The sequence below is a fragment of the Vicugna pacos genome, chromosome 18 (genome assembly GCF_048564905.1).
Source record: "Vicugna pacos chromosome 18, VicPac4, whole genome shotgun sequence".
NCBI classification, from domain to species: Eukaryota; Metazoa; Chordata; class Mammalia; order Artiodactyla; family Camelidae; genus Vicugna; species Vicugna pacos.
In genome coordinates, this window is record NC_133004.1 from 27,982,228 (window position 1) to 27,998,990 (window position 16,763).

General features: G+C 36.4%; 1 protein-coding gene across 1 annotated transcript in view; it reads left to right on the top strand.

Annotated features, from left to right (window-relative positions):
- The window catches only part of LOC102531605 (phospholipid-transporting ATPase ABCA3-like), a 107,779-nt gene extending 91,084 nt beyond the window's left edge, over positions 1-16,695 (top strand). Inside the window, exons 25-31 of the mRNA XM_072942768.1 lie at positions 1,411-1,536; positions 1,791-1,985; positions 7,333-7,520; positions 8,022-8,192; positions 8,575-8,765; positions 15,956-16,029; positions 16,428-16,695. Of these exons, the coding sequence (XP_072798869.1) occupies positions 1,411-1,536; positions 1,791-1,985; positions 7,333-7,520; positions 8,022-8,192; positions 8,575-8,765; positions 15,956-16,029; positions 16,428-16,550 (1,068 nt within the window). The 3' untranslated portion in view covers positions 16,551-16,695. The remainder of the gene's footprint in view (positions 1-1,410; positions 1,537-1,790; positions 1,986-7,332; positions 7,521-8,021; positions 8,193-8,574; positions 8,766-15,955; positions 16,030-16,427) is intronic.
- The last annotated feature ends 68 nt before the right edge of the window (positions 16,696-16,763 follow it).

Sequence of the window (16,763 nt, forward strand, 5' to 3'; positions counted from 1 at the left end):
GACTATATTGAATAGGAGTGGTGATAGTGGGCATCCTTGTCTTGTCCCAGATTTTAGTGGGAAGCTTTTGAGTTTTTCCACCATTGAGAACTATGCTGGCTATAGGTTTGTCATATATAGCTTTTATTATGTTGAGATATGTTCCATCTATACCCACTTTGGTGAGAGTTTTTATCATAAATGGGTGTTGAATTTTATCAAATGCTTTTTTGCATCGATTGAGATGATCATGTGGTTTTTGTCCTTTCTCTTGTTGATGTGATGTATTACATTGATTGATTTGTGTATGTTGAACCAGCCTTGTGTCCCTGGGATGAACCCCACTTGGTCATGATGTATAATCTTTTTTATGTGTTGTTGGATTCTATTTGCTAAAATTTTGGTGAGGATTTTGGCGTCTATTTGAAAATAAATCAATGTTGCAGTATTAATAATCTCAAGAAGAAAAATCACGTTTTTATCAATTATTGCACAAAAGCATTCAACAACATTTAACATCCATTTATGATTGAAAAAAAAAACTTGGCAAACCAAGGAAAGGAAATACCTTAACCTGTTAAGTGGCATCTACTTACACATGAAGCCTACACTAAATGTAATAGTGAAATACTAAATGTTTTCCCCATAAGATTGAAAAATGGAGCAAGGATGTTCACTCTTACCACTTCCATTCAACCAATTTTGAGACTGGAAAAGAAAAAAAGCACATAAAGTAGCTCTCTTTTCACCCTTTTGATTAGCATATTTACTGAGCTGATTATATTCTCCTGCACTATCTCTCCTTAACCACTACCATCAAATGAGTACTTGAAGCAACAAACAAGCAATCAAAACAACAAAATTTTGCTCAAACAGTACAAATTACTATTCACAAAACATGCCATGTGGTTTCATTCCAATACACATCTTTCACTAAGCTCCCACTGCTGATGGCAGCCTTTCTTCCATCACCACCTTCCTTTCATTCTCTCAGTATATCTTTATTTACTCCTCAAAATCAGCTCAGACCTCGACTCTAAGGGGCCTATCCTCCAAAAAGAAGGAGTTCGTTCTTCTACTCTCTTGGATCTCATGGTCTCTTGAACATATTTTAATATGTAACAAATCACACTATATAATAATTAATAGTATCAAGGTGGCTTTGTTCTCCACGAAGTGCCCATATTACTGGCAAGGATATACTGCTTACTCATAGCTGTAGAAAACTTGTTCATGACTATAGTTTCCAAAACTGAGCAATTTAGGAACAACTTTGAACATAAGGTTTCAGGAAATCGGTAGGAAAGCTCTAAGAACATTTTCTGACATCTTTGAGATTACTCCATCAGGTCAGCTTTCAAAAAGAAACACAGTTTAAAGCAAGACATCTGAAGTCTATTCGCTTCTGTGATCCTTGTCTTGAAATTACAGGCTACAGTGTCCACCCAAGTAACCAAGGAATATGAGGATAAAGATGTAGAAGATGAAAGGAAGAGAGTCCTGACACTGTTAACTAATTTGAAGCGTGCCCCACTACTTCTTAATGATCTTACAAAGGTAAAATCATTCAATGTCCAACCTTGCCCTAAGATTTAGCCCACCTTCCCTGCCAAGACTGTATTGGTAGTATTACTAATTCATTGGAGTTTTATGGGATCTATATAAATATTCTGGTAAAAGAGATGGCTGAAGGGGAAAAGAGCTCCTGTGGAACTGCCCACAGGTAGCAGTCCTCAGGGGTCTGAGGTTATGGTTGTGGCTGACTGTAATCAGTGCTTTACTACAATGTGGTTCATTTTTAATTTTCTCAGATTTACTATAAGTGTCCAGTTGTAAAGGCTGTAAGAAATATCTCCCTTTTAGTCCAAAAATATGAGTGCTTTGGATTACTTGGATTAAATGGAGCTGGAAAAACCACTACATTCAAAATGTTGACTGGAGAGGAGACCACAACCTCTGGACTTGTGTTAATTGATGGCATTAGCATCACTGAAAATATCAGAAAGGTATTTCTGGACCTAATCACTGAGTCGGTGCCCTAAGGGAGGAGGTGACAGACAAGTGGGTGGGGGGCATGGAAGGAAAGCTGGAAGCATTGACATATATACATTCTTTACTGAAAAATAACAGACTCCAGGGACAGCGATAGTCATGATAACATCCTGAGTTTGGGAAAAGGCAAATATTCTTTCTGGCTGAAACAAAATTTGAGTATCTATACATGGATCAAACTAGTAACAGGAAGAGCAGCTATCTCATTTAATCTGCCATGATGTAATTGGAGCTTCTTATAAAACAATGGTTAGAAGAAGTGAAAGACGTTGTGAAAGACGTTGAGAAAGTAGAGTTGTCATGGTTTAGGCTCCATCTGGATGTGGGCTATAAGGAAAAGAAAAGAACCTGAGATATTGTCCAGGAATCTATCTTGAGCCAGTGAATGAATGAAAGTTCCATTCACCCAGAGAGTAAATACAGGACATGAGTATATTCAGAGGAGGATATGTTGAGTGTTAGATGTCTGCAACGCATTTCAAGGGAAAATATATCTCAGCATAAAACTATTTATGACAAACCCACAGCCAACATAATACACAATGGTGAAAAGTTGAAATCTACCCACTAAGATCTGGAACAAGACAAGGGTGCCCACTCTCACCACTTTTATTCAACATAATATTGGAAGTCTTAACCATAGCAGTCAGACAAGAAAAAGAAATGAAAAGGATTCAGATTGGAAGAGAAGAGGTAAAATTGGCACTAAAAGCTCCACACAAAAACTACTAGAGCTGATAAAAGAATTTGGTAAGGTAGCAGGATACAAGATTAACATACAGAAATCAGTTGCATTTCTTTACACTAACAATGAAATATCAGAAAAGGATAATAAAGAAACAATCGCTTTTAAAATCCCATTCCAAAAAATAAAATACTTAGGAATAAATCTGACCAAGGAGGTCAAAGACTTCTACACAGAGAACTACACATAGAACTGACTAAGGAAATTAAAGATGACTTAAAGAAATGGAAAGATAGTCCATGTTCTTGAATTGGAAGAATTAATATTATTAAAATGGCCATACTACCCAAAGCAATCCACAGATTTAATACATCCTTATCAAATTACTTAGGACATTTTTCACAGAACTAGAACAAATAATCTTAAAATTTATATGGACTCACAGAAGACCCAGAATTGTCAAAGCAATACTGAAGAAAATGAGTAAAGCTGGAGGCATAACCCTCGCAGACTTCAGACAATACCACAAAGCTACAGTAATCAAAACAGCATGGTACCGGCACAAAAACAGATATGAGGGACAAGGAAGAGAATAGACAGCCCAGAAATTAACCCACATATTTACAGTCAGTTAATGTCCAACAAAGGAGGCAAGAATGTACAATGGAGAAAATACAGTCTCTTCAGCAAGTGGTGTTAAGAAAGCTGGACAGCCACATGTAAATGAATGAAGTTAGAACACTGCCTCACACCAAACACAAAAATAAATGTAAAATGGCTTAAAGACTTAAACATAAGGCAAGATACCGTAAATCTCCTAGAAGAGAAGATAGACAAAACCTTAGACATAAATCCTTCGGTGTGCTTATCACCTCCTTATTGAAGTCAGGATCTAGTAGACTGTTGAGGTCTATTTCATTATTCATTCATTCAGGGGACTTTTCTTGTTTTTGTTTTTTTTTAATTGGGAGTAGTTCCTCTGCTTCTTCATTTTACTTATGTTTCTCTAACTCTACGAACTTAGGAGTAACAATTATCTACTGTGGTCTCAAAGGGCTATTTTTTTTTAAGTGGGAGCATCCCTGTGTAGACAGTGCACATCTAATAATTTTGTTGTTTTGGGGCGTTTTTAGTATGGATGGTTGCCATGTCTTTATTCTATGTGTGCTGACTGTTATCCCCTTGATTGGGGATGTAGTTGTTTTGCTGACCAGAGCCTGCCCTGGTTGTTGAGTAGGGTCCTCTTTCCTCTGTCGTTGTCACAACCCTGAAAGGTGCCAGGTCTGCTCCCCTGTTGTTGGAATAAAGGCTTTCAGAGCCATTGCTGAGCTGGGGTGTGTGATAAGTGGGATTGGAGCACTTCCATTGGAAGAGGAGCTGCTGAGTGTTCCTCTGCTAGAAATGTCTCCCAGGAAGTGCCCTTTGTGATGTTGTCCATCACGTGCTATGCAAGCTTACAAAGTACACTTTGTTGACACTGCCCATGTCCTCACTTCAGCTGCAGAAATGTCAGCAATCCTCTCTAGTGACCCCCAGGTTCTTTTATTTCCATTACTCAAGGAGTCTGTTTGAAACAAAATATTGCTGCATTTTATATCCAAGAGTGTTCTGCCCATGTCTTCTTCTAGGGGTTTTATACTATCTGGTCTTACATTTATGTCTTTAATGCATTTTGAGTTTATTTTTATACATAGTGTTAGAGAATGCCTAATTTCATTCTTTTACATATAGCTGTCCAGTTTTCCCAGCACTATTTATTAAAGAGACTGTCTTTTCTCCACTGTATTTCCTGCCTCCTTTGTCATAGATAAATTGACCATCAGTGCATGGGATTATTTTTGGATTTTTGATCCTGTTCCATTGATCTATGTGTCTGTTTTTTTTTTTGCTAGTACCATACTGTTTTGATTATTGAAGCTTTGTAATATAGTCTGAAGTCAGAGAGTCTGAACTCAGGGAGTGTGATTTCCCCTAGCTCCGTTCTTCTGTCTCAGATTGTTTTGGCTATTCTGGGTCTTCTGTGTTTCCATATTAATTTTAACATGTTTTGCTCCAGTTCTGTGAAAAATGCCATTGGTAATTTGATAGGGATTGCCTTGTCTCTGTATATTGTCTTGGGTAGTGTGGCCATTTTAACAACACTGATTCTTCCAAGCCAAGCACACAGTATATCTTTTGATCTATTGGTGTCATCTTCAATTTTCCACCAATGTCTTACAGTTTTCAGGTATAGGTCTTTGCCTCTTAGGTAGGTTTATTTCTAGGTATTTTATTATTATTTTGATGTAATGGTAAATGGGATTCCTTCCTTTATTTCTCTTTCTGATACTTTATTTTCTGTTACTTTATACATTTATAGAAGTGCAACTGATTTCTGTGTATTCATTTTGTAAATCAATCAGAGAAAGACAAATATTGATTTGTAAGTCAATCAGAGAAAGACAAATATCACTTATATGTGGAATCTAAAAAAATCACACAAACAAACTTATTTACAAAACAGAAAAAGACTCACAGACATAGAAAACAAACTTATGGCTACCAGGAGGGGAAGAGGGAAGGAGGAATAAATTGCGAGTTTGGGATTAGCAGATACAAAATACTATGTATGGAATAGGTAAACGAAAAGGTCCTACTGTATAGCACAGCAAACTATATTCAATGTCTTGTAGTAACCTGTAATGAAAAAGAGTATGTACATTTTTATATGGATAGCTGAATCACTATACTATACACCAGAAGCTAATACAACATTGTAAATAAAAGACATCAATCAATAAAATCAATTAAAAATGGGCAGTAAAAGAAAAATAGACTATATAAAATAAAAATAAATATATTTTAATACAAAAACTTATCTTTCTCTGTCTGACTTATTTCACTTAACATAATATCCTCTAGGTCCATCTATGTTGTCACAAATGGCAAGATCCTGTTTTTATGGCTGAATAATATTCCATTGTATAGATATGCCACTTCTTTATCCATTCATCCATCAACACATTTGGTTTATTTCCATGTCTTGGCTATTGTAAATAATGCTGCAATAAACATGGGGGTGTAGGTATCTTTTTGAGTTAGTGTTTTAATTTCCTTTGGATAAATACACAGAAGTGGAATTGCTGGATCATATGGTAGTTCTATTTTTTTAACATTTTTTATTGATTTATAATCATTTTACAATGTTGTGTCAAATTCCAGTGTTCAGCACAATTTTTCAGTCATTCATGGACATATACACACTCATCGTCACATTTTTTTCTCTGTGAGTTATCATTAACATTTTGTGTATATTTCCCTGTGCTATACAGTGTAATCTTGTTTATCTATTCTACAATTTTAAAATCCCAGTCTATCCCTTCCCACCCTCCACCCCCCCTGGTAACCACAAGTCTGTATTCTCTGTCTGTGAGTCTATTTCTGTCCTGTATTTATGCTTTGTTTTTGTTTGTTTGTTTGTTTTTGTTTTTGTTTTTTAGATTCCACATATGAGCGATCTCATATGGTATTTTTCTTTCTCTTTCTGGCTTACTTCACTTAGAATGACATTCTCCAGGAGCATCCATGTTGCTGCAAATGGCAGTTCTATTTTTAATCTTTTGAGGACTCTCATACTGCTTTCCATAGTGGCTACACCAATGTACATTCCAAACAACAGTGCAGTTGTTTTTCTCCCCATCCTCACCAGTATTTGCTATAGCTTGCCTTTGTGATAATAGCCATTCTAACAGGCATGAAGTGATATCTCATTGTGGTTTTGATTTACATTTCCCTGGTTATTACTGATGTTGTATACCTCTTCATGTACCTGTTGGCCATCTGGATGTCTTCTTTCAAAAAATGTCTATTCAGGTCTTCTGCCCATTTTTAAAACAGATTTGTCTTTTTGATTTTGAGTTGTATGAATTCATTACATACGTTGGATATTAACCTTCTATCACATATATAACTTACAAATATTTTCTCCCATTTGGTAGGTTGCACTTTTATTGATGGTTTCGTTTGCTGTGCAGAAGCTTTTCAGTTTGATGTAGTCAAGCATGTTTATTTTTGTATTTGTGTATATATATATAATATATTATATATAACAATATATAATATATGTGTGATAGTATATATTTATATATAAATATATACACAAATACATATATGTATGATATATGTATGTATATCATAACACATGGTATATATACGTATATATCATATACATACAATTTTTATGTGTAGGAGAATTGGCCTGATAGAAGTCACTTGCCATTAATGAAAGTGAAATCCTCTACATTATTTTAATTGATTTAATAGAATGGCTCTTTCTTAATGATATTTGAATAGACAACTTCATCTAACAAAAAACTATCTTGGGTGATTAATAGTGCACAATAGATATGTGTTGAAAATTCCAGTTCGAGATGTTAGTATTCCATTCTACTACCATGGGTTCCAGCTGTAAAGATTCTTTAGACCGAAAAAGAAGTAATCCTTGTTGGGAGCTCTATGGGTATCACCTTGCCAGCATGGGCTAGAAACTTCAGGTTTTCTATCTCATCCATGTAACTGTGTGTTCAATGGAATAACTGACTTGGGTCTATTGCTAATGAATTACCCTCTGGATTCAGATTAGGTCAAGAATTGGCTATTGTCCTCAATCTGACCCCATGCTGAACCACATGACAGGTCGGGAATTGCTGATCATGTATGCCAGGCTGCGGGGGGTCCCGGAGCCAGATATTTACATGTATGTGGAAATTTTTTTGCATTCAATGCACCTGGAAACCCAGGCTGACAAGTACATCTACACATACAGGTAAGACATTATGCTACTGTATTTATTAAGCTGCCTGCTGCACACCTGTGTTTCTACTGTTAGAATGAATGCCTGTAAACTCAACCTGACAACTCTGTCACACAGAGGCCATGACTATGAAAGAGCCTTATGTCTTGTCAGGGTTTGGATGTCAGGAATAAGGCAGATCACACTTGCATGAAGTTAACTTTTTGTAGGCATAAGCTGTAGCCTTTGCATTTCAAAAATGAGCAGCTTCATCCATATATGACTATGTTTTTTGTCTCCTCTAAACAAAAATATTTCGCAAGATAATGATGCTAAAATAAATTACCCCAAAAAAAGTCATTTCAAAGAAAATGGGTTGATATACACACCTGGACCTGGGCCTGCTGCCCTCTGTGAGTCATATCAAAGCAGCACTGTGGGTATATGAGCTAATTCTGTCCTATGAATTAACGATGTGTATACCCTTATTTCTTCTTTCTCCTCCACTTTCTCTCTCCTTCTTCGACGACAAAGTGGAGGAAACAAACGTAAACTGAATACTGCTATTGCCCTAATGGGAAAGTCCTCAGTTGTCTTCCTGGATGAGCCATCTACTGGCATGGACCCAGTAGCCAGGCGCCTGCTCTGGGACACAGTTACATGGATGTGTAAAACTGGCAAAGCTATCATCATCACCTCTCACAGGTATGACCCGTTGGGAGACTTGGTTGATAGAAGAGTATAGGAGGGAATTATACGGAGCCAGGAACATAGGTCAGTGAAGTATGTGAACTACATTAGAGGGACTACAAACAGATGATGATTCTTGGCTTTAGCTCAGTTGAGTTCTGAAATCCAGACTTGGTAGAAGATTGGAAGTTAGAGAACTGTTCCTATTGTGAAGTTAAAAATCAACTGCTTTGAATTTTAAAACCTCCTCTTCCAAAATATGGTCTTAGTGATGATCATCTTAAAATACCAAGCTTTCTACTACAAGTGTTACCTTATAATCCTAGCTCTGTTTTGAAATGCAGAATTTTCCCTCTGAAAGGGAGTCTCTTCAGCCATGTATCCTTTGTGCCCCTAGCATGGAAGAATGTGAGGCGCTTTGTACCAGGCTGGCCATCATGGTAAAGGGGAAGTTCAAGTGCCTAGGCAGCCCTCAGTACCTCAAAAACAAGTTTGGTAATGTATATATTCTGACAGCAAAGATTAAGATTGATGAAAATGAAGATAAACTAGCAGAGTTCAAAGAATTCATTGCAACAACTTTCCCAGGTAAGAGAAGTAGGGTTGGCTTGTGAAAACTGTGTTAAGTCATGTATGTTGTGCTGCTGCATGTAATAATTAACTTTTTGCTGTGAATTACTGATGTTTATTTTCAATTAGGCTCCTTCGGGAATAATTTTTTTCTATGAATTTATTCCTGATTATGCTAAGAAGCTTTCTCAAAATAGCAGAGGCTCTCACCAGTCTCTTGTAGGAACCAACCAGTAAGATAAATGTGTTCAGGTGTATTCATCTAGAGCTAAATTACTGAGGTTAAGTCTCTATTTTTCATCCCTGATAATTTTTTAGTTTCCCCTCTTTTTGAGCATGTATCCTCTGCCTTTCCCTGCTTCCTGAGACAGGCAATGTTTATGAAATGCCAACAAGAATGATAAATTCCCTTTTCTCCTTTCAAGGAAATAATCTCTGTGTGACATAAAAATGAATTATTCTGCTTTTGTGTGCTAACTTCAGTAAGTGCCTCTTTGTGCCCATGGTAAACAGTAATTTACAGCCAGCTTCTATTTATTTCTACCCCCACTACTTTATTCTAATTATTAAGCAGAGATATGGTAAGTCTTTTAAGTTTGACTGGCTTAGTCTCTAAGTTGAATGATGACTCTGTCAACAATGTGGTGGCCAGATGGTCAGGATGCAAGATTAAAACCATGGAAGCTATAACAATGGTAAAGCAATACATGGTATTGGTATACACTAAGGAAATGACTGTCAGAATGGAGAGGAAGAAACGATAAGAAATGGATATACAAGGGGGGAGGGTATATAGCTCAGTGGTAGAGTACATGCGTAGCATGCACAAGGTCCTGGATTCAAACCCCAGCACCTCCATTAACAAACAAACAAACAAACAAACAAATCTAATTACCTTCCCCTCAAAAAAACACAAAAACCCAAAAGTCCTAGCTAAAAAAAAAAAAGAAGAAGAAAAAGAAATGGATATACATATTGAAATGGTCAACTCAAGAGGAGGAACCACTATGTGGAAAAGATAATTACTTCCATATTAATTATATTAATTATACCTAGAAAGTCAGATAAATATGTTCATTAGGCAGTTGAATATTCATTTAATCATTCATTCATATGGTAAGATTTATGGAGCATTTCTTGCATACAGTGTTGAAGACACTGAATTAACCACACAGAAGCATATATCCTGTGAGCCACTTCAACATCAACCTCAGCCTGAAGGTGAGAGAGGACACAAGAAGAACTGAGGACAAACTTGTCTTAAAGGAAGTGAACAAAATAGCTTGGCTGTGAAACTATGTATGGAAGACTGCTGATTTGGCGATCTTTCCCCCATACTATTTAGCTGTTTCAAAAAGACCTCCCCATTTAAAGAGAGCAGAATAGAAAGGAACCTGTATGGTATCTATACGCAAAGATTATCCAGAAAGGGGGGAAAGAACGAAATAGAACGTGTGAAAGGCAGCTTAAATGTACATTTCAGTCTAAGATTATCTATAGGAACTGGTAGATTATTTTAATTAAATGCTTCTGTTTAGGGTCAAAGAATTTAAAAGATCATGCATTATCTTTAAAAGACCACAAAGAAAATAGTTCCTCTTTCTACAGCATGACAGATTATACTCTCAGAAACGTACTGCTGTTAAAATAAAAATACACACTGGAAAACATAAAGTAAAATTGCTTTTAATCATTTGCTTAGAGTCAGGGGAAAAAATGAGAAAATTCAAAGAACTAAAACAAAACAAAAAGAAAAATTAACAAGCTGATACTTGATAGTGACAATAATAAAACTCAAAAGCTAGTTTGCCCTGAAGCAAGTTCCAATACCAGAACTAAGATAAGAGGTAAAATGTTGGACCCACTGCCATGTGAGTTTAACCTAAGATTCCCACAATAAGGAAAGACCTCCAAAAAATGAACAAATGTTCTGGTTTCCAGTCCAGCATGTGAGAATGTTGGAAATTGATGCTCTGTCCTAATAAGTAAAAACCTGAACAAACTGAGAAATCAACAACTCTTCTAGGATCTGAAAAAGAGGTAAGGGCACAGGGCAAACCACTGCAGCCAATATTAGAGAGACTGGCAAACACAGGGACTCATGGGTTACCAGAGCAGAGAATAACAAGCAGAAACCTCAAGGGGAAACCAGTGCCAGCGTGGGAAAACCTGAATTATAATTGAATTGCTGGAGGTGCTGGGTGGACAACTCCAGGAGGTAACAACTCGAGGGGACCCAGTCCTGGGGGGTCTCCCACATACTGTGATATTTACCTCTAGGACCTTGACCCAGCTACCAGAGAAAGTATAAGAAAAATCCCCTCATGCTTCCAGAAGGGAGAAGGGTAAAGGAACCATTTTGAAAGACATCATAGGACTCTTTTCTCTGTAAAATGCCTACCCTCAGGGGAAACTAGTTAACTAGAAGCTAACAGGCTGCGGTATTTTCAGAGCCTAAATGACCTTGGGGAAGCTCCAGTCAACTCTTGGCCATCTTGTTCCACAAAAGTGGGGGAAAAGTGAGAAACCTCTTGTAAAGTTCACAGTGCAGAGGTATAGACTCACTGAATAGTTGAGATATTCACACAGGATATAGAACACTCCCTCTCTCCCACACCTCACCACTAGATTACTAAAGTTCCATTTACCGCAGTTCCTTTTTCCAAGGAAGTCTAGCAATCAGACACAAAATCAGAAATCACACCAAAAGCCAGAAAGCACAATGTGAAGAGACAGAGCAGTGTCAGAACGAGACATGTCAGTGATGTTGGAATATCAGTCCAGTAACTGGAAACAACTACGATTGATATGCTAAGGGCTATGCTACAGTGGATAAAGCAGACAGTATTCACGAACAAATGGTCAATGTGGGCTGGCAGATGGATGGACTAAAAAGGAATGCTAGAGATCCAAGACACTGTAAGAAATGAAGAATGAAGAATGTCTTTAATTGACTTCTTCAGTAGACTAGACATGGCTGAAGGAAGAACTGCTGAGCTAGAGGATCTACCAGTAGAATCCACAAAAACAAAAAGCACAGAAAACAAAGACTAAAAAAAAAAGAACAAAATACCCAAAGACTGTAAGACAACTACAAAAACAAATGTAATATGCACAATGTTGGAAATACCAGAAGAAAAAGAAAAAGAGAAAGGAACAGAATATTTTAAATAATGACTGAAAATCTCCCCCAAATTAATGTCAACACCACACCACAAATCAGGGAAGCTCAGAGAACAGGATAAATGCCAAAAACAAACAAACAAACAAACAAGCAAACAAATAATGATACCTAGGTATATCATTTTCCAATGACATAAAATCAGAGAAAAAAAAATCTTGAAAGAATCCAGAGGAAAGAGCCACCTTACCTATAGAGGAACAAAGATAAGACTTGCATCCTCAGAGACCGTGCAAACAAGAACAAAAGGGAGTGAAATATTTAAAGTGTTGAGAGAATAAAACCACACACATATAATTGTGTACCCAAAGAAACTTCAATTCTCCTTCAATGTGAAGGAGAAATAAAGGCTTTCTCAGACAGAAAAAAAAATTGAACATATTTCTTGCCAGTAGACCTGCTTTGCAAGATATGTTTTTTTTAAAAAGTTCTTTAGAGAGAAGGAAAATGTGTATACACACACACACACACACACACACACACACACACACACAATGGAATACTATTCAGCCATAAAAAAGAATGGAATAATGCCATTTGCAGCAACATGGATGGACCTAGAGATTACCATACTAAGTGAAGTAAGTCAGAGAAAGAAAAATACTATATGATACCAATTATATGTGGAATCTTAAAAAATGACACAAATAAACTTATTTACAGAACAGAAACAGAGTCACAGACATAGAAAACAAACTTATGGTTATCAGGGGAGAAGTAGGAGGAAGGATAAATTGGGAGTTTGGATTTGCAGATACTACCTACTATATATAAAATAGATTAAAAAGAAAACAAGGTCCTACTGTATAGTACAGGGAACTATATTCAATACCTTGTATGGCCTATAATGAAAAAGAATGTGGAAAGGAATATATATATATATATATATATATATATATATATATATATATATAACTGAATCACTATGCTGTATACCAGAAACTAACACAACATTATAAACTGACTTTATATTTAAATTTTAAAAAATAAAAAGGAGCATGCATGGAAGTACTAGAAAAAAATTAGATGAGTAGAGAACACAGTGATATACAAAGACAATTAGTGTGCTGGAGAGAATTTTTTAAGTAAACATCTCAGAAATACTTCACTATTAAGAACAAATAAACAACATAGAAAGTACAAGGGACATGGGGACTGGAAAGGAGGAAACAGAAAACCATCAACCAGAAATATAGGCAAGCATTCGAGAGAGAAAATAAGAGAGAGGCAAGGTAAAGACAAAGCAACACAACCATGAAAACAGTCCACAAAGAAAAAATAGCAAAGCCATAGAAGAGAACAAATACTGAAATATTATCATTCAAGAACATTTCCTGAGATAATACAAACCTACTTATTCAAAGGACAACCTGAAAAATTGACCCAACATTGTCAACATCAAGGAATACTCCAATATAACTATTGTATTTTGTATTGCAATAGAGGTTGGGGGACCTTTGGATATCCAGATTAAAAGACAAGGAAAAGAAAGAAAATTTATAAGGGAAAGAAATTTATATTGACCTCAGACTTTGTGTCAAAACTTCCTATGATAAGAAAAATGCAAGCCAGAGATCTGACATATAGACAAAGTGAATTTCAAGAACAAAATTCACAGTTATGAACACATAAGAATTCAGTGGCTATTGTTCCTAGTGGCTCTCCCTGAAGACTTACAAACAAAATTTCACATAGACTGAGAAATAATTGAAGAAGTTTCTGCATAAGAGCTAAAGGTGTGCATTGAATGTTTTTTACCTCTAGACTGAGGCCTAAATGAAGAGGATCCAAGTGATAGATTATTACGTAAATGAATATGTTTTAGAAATGTGTATAAAATAACAGTTATCAAAAACGGTAAGGAAGAAGGCAGAGGATACATGGAGTGTAGTATGCTTACTGAATGCCATTTAGGTGTTAAGTGGAAATAAAAAGGTGTTACTGTGAATTAGATGCTGGGAAGGGCAGTAAGAGGTTACTAGCATATCCAATGTCATTCTTATTAGGGATACAAAAGACAGTATCTTAAAAGGAAGGGACTATTTATGGGTATCAGCATAAAGATATTAGCATGAAGTTAACCGTTAGAACAAAAGCATATATTTTCTGTGTCAGAATTGTAAAAATTAAAGAATAAAGAGAACCAACTACATGATGAAGATATACACACAGACATATTTTATATATTTATATTTGTGTTTATAACTATGCATGTATATGTATAAATAATTTTTTAATTGGAGGAATGTAATTAAATATATTGTTACTTTCCATAAATGTAAATAGGCTAATTCCTTCATTAAGTGAAAAAAATTTCTGATTAGATAATGAGCAAATCTATTTTTCTGATGTGTATTAAAAAAAAGGCAGTAAAAAACCTAAATTAGAGAGGTTAAAAATAAAGGAATGAGGTTCACACTGTCTTGCTAGTCCGTTCTCAACCTTTAGTGATTTGTTAAAATGTTTAAGCTTTATATTCTCACCAGCTTGTGCCATCCACCTGTGTCTACCTTGTATAAGCAAATGCTCTCATCCTGATGCTGTCTGCAGATGCCTATCTTCCACCCCCCACCCCATATGGGGTTAGTTATTTGCCCTGAGTCTGCCCCATCAGAAAACTGATGGGATTAAGAAAAGCCAATAATTTGAAATTTATCCAGCCTTCTTACAGTAACAGTGAGAGTGGCATTCTTTCTGACTTGCTGTATCATACAGGTGAAACTGAAGTTGGTATAACCACTTTTAAAAAGAGCAATGGCCCAACAATTCCACCTACAGGTGTACCTTAGTTTCTTGCATGCACCTGTGGCAAGAAAACTAAAATAATATTTAAGTTAGCAATATTCACAATTGTCTGATAACCCATATGTCTATTAGTATAGCTGAATGGAAAATAAATCATGAAATATTCACATACCAGATTGCTGTTTAAAAGGAAAATGAATGAATTCTAGTTCTATGCAACCTTATGGATGAATCTTACACTGAGAGAAAGAAGAAAGAAAAGAATATACACTAGATGATTCTATTAACACAAACTTCAAAAGTAGGAACATTCTACCTAAATTTTTAGGGGTACATGCCTGAAGACATTTAAAAAAGAAATGTCCAAAATTACAATGAAGGTATTGGTTATTTTTTATGGGGCATAGAGGCTGGGAAGTGGCACATGTGCCCAGGTTACTGTCACTTGACCTAAATGAGGTGGTTTCATCAGTGTTTGCTTTGAATAATTCATTAAATTCAGTGTTTAAAACATTTCACACACACAGAAAAGAGCTTTATGTGACTATGGAGACAATACATGCATTAAAATGCATATTAAGAAAAGCCACTTAGCATTATAAACATGTACGTTTTTCCTTAAAACATTTTAATCCCAGTTAATCCAATTTGCAATAATACACAAATTTGCCTGATAAGTGTAAACATATCTGTTTGTTCTAAATTAGAAATGGATACCACCCTCTCCCCTGCACTGTCCCAGTGTGTTCTTCCTCACCTGTGAAACAGGCACACATGGCCCGATTTGGGTGATTTATATGTATGACTTCTTCTTTCACATGGTGTGTAATCATGCCCAGAGTGAGGAGGCCTTGTTCTGCTCTCCTCCCCATCAAACACACTGTCCGTGCATACATGCTCACACAAGAGTGAAAATCCTCCCAGTTAATATTTTCAGGACTACATTCAGAAATAAAGTCTTATAGCAACACTAGAACTGTAGAAGGGTCAGGTTTTTTTACATTGGGCATGTGAGCTGACAATTTTTTGTGCCAAAAGCCTGCCCTCAATAACTGCTATGAACTCCACATAATAAGACTTTCATCAGGAATAAATCTGCTGAAAAGAATTAACCATATCATGCATACCAAAGAGAGTGGATATTCAGTCATGTCCCCTTTTGTATTAGCCACATCCACTCACCTTTCTATGGCATGTAATTAAGTATATATATAGCAATATTTTGGCAATTTTAAAAGAAAATCTGTAAGATGATTCAGCCATCCTATCTTTCCTTTCTTAGGTAGTGTATTAAAGCAGGAGAATCAAAGGATCCTTAACTACTACATCCCCAGCAAGGACAATACCTGGGGAAAGGTGACTGTAAATTCATACCTTTCTATCATTACATGTTAAGAAAGACCAGTGATGGGAGAAGTATTAGATACTCAGGCATGTGGAGCAGAATTCAGGCAATGCAGGAGGAGCAGAGTCTTTAGGTTACTTTTCAAACACCCCTAGAGTTTAATTGCTTGGTTTCTGCTCCCTAAATCCCATTGTGAGTCCTTGTCCATCAAGAGAATGAGGAGAGAGTGCTGCCTTCTCTCAGTTTCTCAATTATCTATTTGTCCATTTTCTCATCTCCCTCTTCTGTGCCTTTTGTCCTCCACCATTAACTTGGCAGCAGTGGCAGGAAGTGGAAGAGGCACATCTGGCTTGGAGGCTGGAAGGGAGGACTGCAATGATAACTGCACTTTTTGTTGTTGTTGCTAAAGGTGTTTGGTATTTTGGAGGAAGCCAAAGAGCAATTCAATTTAGAAGACTATTCCATCAGTCAGATAACGCTGGAGCAAGTCTTCCTGAGCTTTGCTAACCTACAGAACACAGATGATTATTAACAAAAGGTGCCATGAGATTCAGTTCCAACCGTTATGTCTTCCTTAGACTCCTCTGCTACACCTGGATACATGGAGTCGCGTTCCTATGTGTGTATCTCAGTGTACATATGTTTATGTAATAAACAGTCCCACAAAGGAAAACATATGTCCCTTCTTTGTAGATTTACATCAGCAGCCTGTGTATCCAGCATGTGCAAATCTAAAGGAATTTGG